The 8,331-nt window shown below is 46.4% G+C and overlaps 1 protein-coding gene across 1 annotated transcript; it reads right to left on the bottom strand.

The window, feature by feature from the left end:
• Positions 1 to 5,099: 5,099 nt before the first annotated feature.
• Positions 5,100 to 6,071, bottom strand: LOC127010195 (30S ribosomal protein S3-like). The gene is made up of 3 exons (XM_050884071.1): positions 5,631 to 6,071; positions 5,264 to 5,354; positions 5,100 to 5,128 (listed from the first exon to the last, which is right to left on the bottom strand). The coding sequence occupies exons 1-3, from the start codon at positions 6,069 to 6,071 to the stop codon at positions 5,100 to 5,102; spliced, it is 561 nt and encodes a 186-aa protein (XP_050740028.1).
• Positions 6,072 to 8,331: the final 2,260 nt, after the last annotated feature.

Below are 8,331 nucleotides of genomic sequence, written 5' to 3'. Positions count from 1 at the left end.
ATCAGGCACCCGTGCTCCCACCTGCCTCTCTCTTGTCCACCGCCCTTGCCAGCCGGCCCCCAGGACTTGCCTCTCCTGAGCACTGTTAAATCTCTTCCTCAGCTCCCTCATCTCACTCCTCAATGCACGTATTATGCATTCCTGAGCCTCAAACCTCCTCTCGTACCCACACACATTGCATACGTTGCTCACCTCTAACCAACATCTCTCTGCCTCGCCTGACTATTGACCGTCGTTATCTCCAGCACGACGTAACCTCCTCTCCGGCCAATACTCATCATTGGCGTTTCTAGGGTTCAAAAACATTCGGGGCTAAGAGAAAACCATCAGGGGCTGAAGTTTTACAGTTTGCGTTCACCACCATGCACCTAAGATAAACACAAACAGCTACACTCCCAGATTGCACAATAAACTACGAACTGCTCAAACTACTGGTACCTATATGGGTTCCTATATGGGTTCAAAATGTAATCTTTAGTACAGGGTTGGCGGTTTAAACCAAATGGTTTAAGCCATGGTTTAAACCATGGTTTAAACCAATAAAAAACCCAGTGGTTTAAACCAACTAATAAAACCATTTTTTTTTCTTTTGTGTGTATCTTTGTTAGTTTCATCAGTACTGTGGTTTTAACTATATGTAAGATTTTAATTATGTACAGCAGGGTTGGCGGTTTAAACCAGGGGTGTCAAACTCAAAACCCTCCGAGGGCCAATTCATGCTCTGAAGTGCCGTCATGGGGGCCAACAAGGGTAGAAAATACATTGACAAGATTGAAGTTACCGTGATACCGCGGGCCATTTATGACTATCCCGCGGGCCATGAGTTTGACACCCCTGGTTTAAACCAAAAAAACATCAATAAAATCAGCATTTTTTGTGAATATTTTAGTTTCATCAGGTATTGTGGGTTTAATTATATGTGGTTTAAATTTTTTTACTATGCAGTCATTCTACTAACACCAGGATGAAAACGTCAGTTGGTAAACTCAAATCTCTATTCAAATGCTGTAACTTCAAAGTAACTGAAAACATAATTTTGGTACATTATACATATATATATATATATATATATATATATATATATATATATATATATATATATATATATATATATATATATATATATATATATATATATATATTTTTTTTTTTGCCACTTCACTAAACAGCAGATAAATTGTTTAAAGAAATCCTTTAACGCGTCATCTTATCCTCCCACTCACCCTCACATCACCTTCACTGCATGGCACTGTTCAAGCACTGGAATGGTAGACACACGCACACGTTGCATTATTTCAACACTTTTAAGACTTGCACATCTTTCAAATGCGTATTATCTTAGCCTTTTCTTGGGAGTTACCAAGACCCGTTACATAGGACCCGTTTTCGCGTCAAACTTGCGCGTCCGTCACAGCGGCCTCCCTCACTCTAGCTTAGTTAAAACACAATTTTGGTCTTTCATATCTTGTTTCCATTCATGCACTGTCCACTCCCTCCACATTCCACACCATCGCATCACCGACGCCCCTGTAACTAATGTGTGCAGCAGTAGATTACAAAGATGCAGAGGAGTTCTTTGACTCAGAAACCGACGCCTATCAGCACATTTTAAAGATTTCTGGCTTCCTTTCTTTGATGCCACACTGTGAGGGGAGAATACGATACGAACGGCTTTATTTACTCCTAAAATCACGTTAAAATGGCTTCTCAGGGTCTTTATAAGCACATAAAAATGTGATGCCGCAGCGTTTCCTCCATATTTGTCGATGCCTCCGAGAAGCACGCCACAAATACTTCCAAGTTTTTGCGACTTGTAGCCTTTACTGTGGGTCAGGAACGGATCCTAGCACACTCTGGTACTTAAGTCCACTTGTAAGACACAACAACACAGCTGGGATAGCGTAAGTCCTCGTAAAGTAGTGTACAACCCTGGGCACTGCTGGGCAGTGGAGGCCACTTTCTCCTTTCCCGCACAGACCCACAGACTAGTAACCGAACACGAACAATACGCGTTCTGCGGTGATCAGGAACTTTAGGTCCTGAAACTGTACCAAGAGGAACGATACCCTCATCTGATGTGTATAATGCTTTTTTCTGATGTTTTATTCACTAGATATATTATAGACTCTGGTCAACGTCTTTGACTTCCAGCACCTTATTATGAATATAAATGAAATAATATTAAAAACACCCCTGAATATACCAAAAATTATGCCAAATGAGGTTAGGCATAAAACTAAATTTCCAGAAGGGAATTCTAGTCATTCAGAGCTGCGAGCTGCGGTCGGGAGCAAGGTGCAAAATGATAGTGTTGTGTAACGGTAGTGTATTACTGTAGCAGCGAGGTATAGTGTAACTAGGTATTGTAGGGGGGCATCGTGAATGCAGTCATCACAGAAGGGGGGGGCGCTGTCCTGGAAGCTGCAATGGTAATCGTCACCTGAATAATTGCCAGGACCACTATTTTAATGATTTTCAGCCCTAGTGACTATTCTCATTAAAAACTCAGAATAAGTATTACTTAGGTTCTAGCACAGTAGATATTAGATGCATGCTGTCCATGTTGCATGGTGACACTGGCATCTGTGGACTGTAAATTGTACATACGTACAGTCCATGTATACTAAGGCGGCCATTGTTGTTCCGAGTCATCATAACACCGCCCCTAACTCCAGGGAGCGCGATGCAGCGGCAGTATGCGGTGCGGGATATAGCCAGGAAACCCCCCCCCCCCCCACTCTCTATCTCTCTTACAACTGTTTTTGTAGCATGCAAGTGGAAAATTAGAAGAGGTCTTTCACGTTTTACTACTCTTTAACATTGCAATAAAAAAGTATGTTAGAGAAGCTGCATTTTGCCTCTTTTACAGACTGTATGAAGATAAAATGAATATATTGCTAAATCCATCTCTAAATCTATCTATAATTCCTTTTCAAACTCATATATGTATATACGGATAGAATTACTGGAATAAAAATACTGAAAAAAATATATATGTGGTTTAAACCAAAAAAAACAAGGTTTAAACCAAAAAAAACCTGGTTTATACCAAAAAAAAAACTTTTTTTTAAACCATTCGTTTTTGCCAAGCCTGCTAAATCCATCTCTAAATCTATATATAATTCCTTTTCAAACTCATATATATATATATATATATATATATATATATATATATATATATATATATATATATATATATATATATATATATATATATATATATATATATATATAAATACGGATATAATTACTGGAATAAAAATACTGAAAAAAAATGGTTTAAACCAGAAAAAAACATGGTTTAAACAGAAAAAAATGGTTTAAACCAAATAAAAACGTTTTTTTTTTTAAACATTGGTTTTTGCCAACCCTGCTTTAGTATGAACTACATCAATAACACCAGCTCCGTTCAAACAGCGGACATACAGTACAATACCTGGAAAAAAGACATTAGGAAGTAGTATAAATTATCATCAGCACAGCACGTTGTTGTAACTCCATTTATGGCCACGGCAAAGAGGGTGACACTCAGAACGCTTCCTTGGGGAGCTCCTTCCTACTGTTCATAGAGTGGTGAGTAGGAGGTACCAACTCTGACGCGGAAGGTCCGTTCTCCAAGAAATCCCTCAATAAACTTTGGCATGCGTCCACGGAGACCAAAGTTATGAAGCTGCTTTAAAATCCCATACCTCTATGTCGTGTCGTAGACCTTCTCGAGGTCAAAGAAAATGCAGACCATGTGTTGTCTTTCTGCGAACGAGCGGCAGATAGCTGACTCGAGACGTACAAGGGCGTCTACTGTAAATCTCATTCTCCGAACCCCTGACTGGTAAGGAGACAGGCGGCCACTGCTCTCTAGATAGTGTATTAGGCGGAAGTTTACCATCTTTTCAAAGAGTATGCAGAGGCAGGATGTTAGAGTGATGGGCCGGTAGTGTAAGGTCTGTGAACCATCCTTCCCAGGTTTGCGTATGGGAAGTACAATGGCTTTGCGCCACTCACTTGGTATATAGCCAGTGTGCCAGACTGAATTGTATATTTGGAGCAGCAGGGTCTTGGTGGTAGGACTGAGGTGTCGGATCATGGCATATGGGATGTTATCGGGTCCCGGCGTAGTATCGTTGCAGAGGGAAAGAGCTGATTGTAGTTCCCGCATGGAGAAGGGAACATTGTATACTTCGGTGTTAAGGGATGAAAAGTCTAGGTGCTGTCCCTCTTGTTCTTCCATGAGTTGGCGTACTACGGGAGGTCTAGAGCCGCGCTGAGACACAGCAGCAAATGTACTGGCTATGACGTCGGCGACTTCAGCGCTCCCTGATATTATGTTATTATTAATTTTCAGTGCAGGTGGTGAGCTTATTGAAAACTTTCCTGCTATTTTGTGCACCTTCTTCCACACTTGTGTCATTTGTGTCTGTGAAGCAAGTGTGGATATATAGCTAGCAAATGAGGACCATCGTGCTTCTTTCAGAGTTCGGCGTGCTTGTGCCCGTGCTTTCTTGTAGGTGATGTGGTTGAACTCTGTCCTCTGCCTCTTGTAGCGGTTGAAGGCCCGGCGTCGGCAAGCCACTGCCTGCTTGCACTCGTCCGACCACCAAGGCACAGGCTGACGTGATGTATGTCCCGTTGTCTGTGGGATTGCGAGTTTTCCAGCCCGGCGAATGTGCGCCGTAAAAAAGGTAACTGCATCCTCGGTAGTGTCGAAGTCATCAATTGATGTCTCCGTGTGAGTCATGGTCCGAAAAAGCTCCCAGTCCGCTCGATCAAGTTTCCAACGTGGTAATCGAGGTGACGGTTGAAAAGTGGAGTGGGAGATGAAGATAGGGTAGTGGTCGCTGCCATGTAGATCCTCTGATATTTCCCACCTGAAGTCCAGGTATGCATCGGGGGAACTGAGTGAGAGGTCAATTATTGACCGTGTATCTGTTTGCATATGGTAGTGTGTTGGATGACCGGTGTTCAATATGCAGAGGTCTAGTCTTCAATTACAGATGCCACAGTGACTCCTCTCGGGTTGCTGGTGGTATCTTCCCATAGAGTATGGCGACTGTTGAAATCGCCAACTATTAGGAAGGGTGAGGGCAACTGGTGTACTAGTGTCAGGAGGTCTTGCTGATCGAGTGGTGCACTGGGTGGGAGATACAGGAAGCATACAGTGTAGGTACGTGTTATGTGGATTTGGGCAGCAGTAGCCTGCAGTGGAGTGTTAAGTGAGAGGGGAGTTTGGGCTATGTCGTTGGAGATGAGAATACTGTACACGTACCTCCCGAAGGAGCTTGTGTGGGATCTGCTGGCGAGTATATGGCACTGTAATTGCGTGGGGGAGGATGAGCGTATGCTCCTAACGGCGACTCCTGGAGGCAGAGACACTGTGGCTGGAAGTCTTTACTTAGGAGCTGGAGTTCCTCCCAGTTTCCTCTTAGACCTCGGCAGTTTCACTGCAAGATCTTGAATTTACCTTTGTTTCTTGTGGGCGTACCCGGAGACGGAACTCCCTGTCGTAGCACCGGGTTTTCCCTGGAGTGTTGACCCCATCACTAGCGTTTTCTTTATCGGTCCAATGGCCGATGTGACGGGTCGGGGAACACTAAGTTTCCCCGGCTTCCACCTCCTGCCGTTGGCTTCCTCACCCTGCACCCCTCAACCTTCCGCCACCCCGAAGAAGCGGCAAGGGAGCGGGGCACGGATGGAGCCCCCGGCATGGACTGTGCGGAGGCTGAGGACACGGGCGCCGGCAGGGCTGCACCTTGACCTTTGGCAGCAGCAGTCACCGGCTCAGAGACAGCCGGGGCCGCTAGTGCGGGGATGGCGGCTGCAGCCGGCACCCGGGTTTTTTCCAGCGACCCTGAAGCGGTAACTAGAGAAGGCATTTTAGCAGGAGGGGTTTCCCTGAGGGACTCCTCGCTGCGACTGCGCTTCTGCTGATGGGGCTCACTGCGGCCATCAGCAGGCGTCTGGGCGGCCTTTTCAGGCAAACATGAGGTTGTGGGAGCAACAGGCTTGGTAGTGGCACGACGGCGATTGGCATGGGTGTTAAGGACAGCGCCGTATGTCATACCAGGAATTGACATCTTGTTGAGGGCAAGTTGCTTCGCCTCCGCAAAGGGTACTCTTTCTTGATTGCGTATATTGAATACTTCCTTTTCAAAGCGGTAACGCTCACAGTCCTTTGATGAGGCAGGGTGAGGGTCACCACAGTGGTAACACCGCACAGGGCCAGGGCAGTCTTCACCGTGGTTATCCAGGCCACAGGACACGCATACTTTTGTTAGTCCATTTTTCAAGCGACGACAAGTCTGTGTGACGTGACCATATGCTTGACAGTGGAAACATCTTCTTGGGTTGGGGATGTAAGGCTTCACGTTGAGAGTAAGCCACGCCAGCTTGACGGTCTTGGGCAGTACTAGACGGTTGAAGGTGATGAACTAGGTTGGTGTAGGTGTGAGTACTCCGTCTACGTACTCTCCGTTGCCATCGTCGCACTGATGTGACATCGTAGTTTTCAAGCTCGGTTATCAGTCTTTCTTCTGAATAGCGGAGAAGGTCCCGTGAGAAGACAACTCCCCTAGATTGGTTCATGGTGGCATGGGGGGAGCAGGACACTGATGCACCAGGAACAGAGGTAAGGGCGCGGAGCTTTGAGCTCTCCGCAGGTGACGATACTTCAACAAGCAAGCTCCCGTCGCCTTGTGGCATGATCTTGGGCCGCAAGCCTTGACCAAGGAACGGTGTACTGCAAATATGTCAAGGTCGTTTATTGAGCAGCCGTCCACAGACTTTACTATTATATATTTTTCAAAAGAAACAGGCTCATATACACCAGGCATAACTTCTATTTGGGAAACTGGGGAGTTTCCAGGTTTACGCGAACTATTCCGTGGACTTTTGGGTCGCACGGACTTGTCTTGAGCAGACCCTCTAGGGCAGGGGTTCCCAACCTGGGGTACATGTACCCCCAGTGGTACATTTGCACTTATCAGGGGGTACACTGGGTCCGAGAGAATAACCACTAATGTACAATACATGGTGTAGTAATCTGCATTCAAATTGTATAATGTCGTATTTGTTTGTTTTTTTCAATTTCCTCAATTTAGTAAGCAAAACTGTTATTTAAATTATATCATCAGTCTACACATACAGATTTCATAACAAAATAATAACAAAATATTACAATTTCATCATTTTTTATCCAAAATTTTTAGGGGTACACGGGAACCTATAAAAATGCCCAAGGGGTACAGATGAACAAAAAGGTTGGGAACCCCTGCTCTAGGGGGTAGGGACTTCCCAGAAGCACCACCATAAGCAGTGAAAGGTTCCAAGGTGGCGATGAGAGAGGACCGTGTGAGAGTTTCCAGGGACAGGCGGACGTCAGGGAGAGGCAGGCCGAGGCAAGGGAAACTTACCCATACACAGGGGAGGTGTTTCACTCCCCCACATTCCCACCCACCACGGAGCCCAACAAGGGGAGGCTGGATGTTGGGGCCAGACCGCACCCAACAGCCCCAGGGGTAATGGGGAAGTATACGCATCCACTGCCAGGCGTTTAACTGCGGCCGCGGGACCGTTGCGATCGCCCACCCGGCAGTGACCACTTGACCCTAGCCATCGCATGGCCCTAGCCAGCACATGACTAGCCGATTGATTCAGTGGGGCCACACTGAACCGCCCGTCTTAGCCCAACCCTCCCACCAAAGGAGCGTGTTGCTCACCGAGGGGAACTACACCCTGCCCCGCGGTGGACTCAACTCCCAGATGAGAGGGCACGGGAAGTATATGGGACGCCAGGCACGGCAAACACATGGGGAGACAATAGCCCTGCCCTTGGTGGTAAAAGGGCTGGCGCAGGCAACATCACCAGTAGGCCTCCTCTACCCCCTCCTCCTCTGTCCTATCCACTCATACGCTGACGACTCCGTGAGAGTAGAACGAACTGCGTGTGTTAAAGGCGCCAGCTGCCATCGTGCCAGGGGCCTCGGCAGTCCGTGAGGACGTCGAACCACTGCGTGTTTTAGGTGCTGGCGTGTGCCAGGGACCTCAGTGGCTCAGGGGGCGAACCAGTGTCCAAGAAGGCACTGTAACACAACACTACACCCTTGGTAGGTATTATTGTGACACTTTTGATGGGAACTCACTGCACTAAACTGTTGATGGAGACACTGCACTGTACATAAGGATCCCACCGGAGAGTAAGGTAATCCAAAACGGCGGTGATAAATCCAGGAGGTGGTGGTTAATCCAGGGGGCAGCTAGTAATTCCAGTGAGGTGTCACAATGTGTTTGCGTGTCTCAGTGAGTCTTGTGTGGCACTGTTTGCGTGTACACTGAGTC

The sequence above is a fragment of the Eriocheir sinensis genome, chromosome 42 (genome assembly GCF_024679095.1).
Source record: "Eriocheir sinensis breed Jianghai 21 chromosome 42, ASM2467909v1, whole genome shotgun sequence".
Lineage (NCBI taxonomy): Eukaryota > Metazoa > Arthropoda > Malacostraca > Decapoda > Varunidae > Eriocheir > Eriocheir sinensis.
The sequence above is the reverse complement of the archived record's forward strand: the minus strand, read 5'-3'. Positions and strand labels throughout refer to the sequence as shown.

Coding starts and splice junctions, on each gene's coding strand:
- LOC127010195 (XM_050884071.1), bottom strand. CDS start 6,071: ATGTCAATTCCTGGTATGACATACGGCGCTGTCCTTAACACCCATGCC. Junction 5,355..5,630: donor GGAAGGTTGAGGGGTGCAGG/GTGAGGAAGCCA, acceptor CTCTGCCTCCAG/GAGTCGCCGTTAGGAGCATA. Junction 5,129..5,263: donor CACACAAGCTCCTTCGGGAG/GTACGTGTACAG, acceptor TCTCCCACCCAG/TGCACCACTCGATCAGCAAG.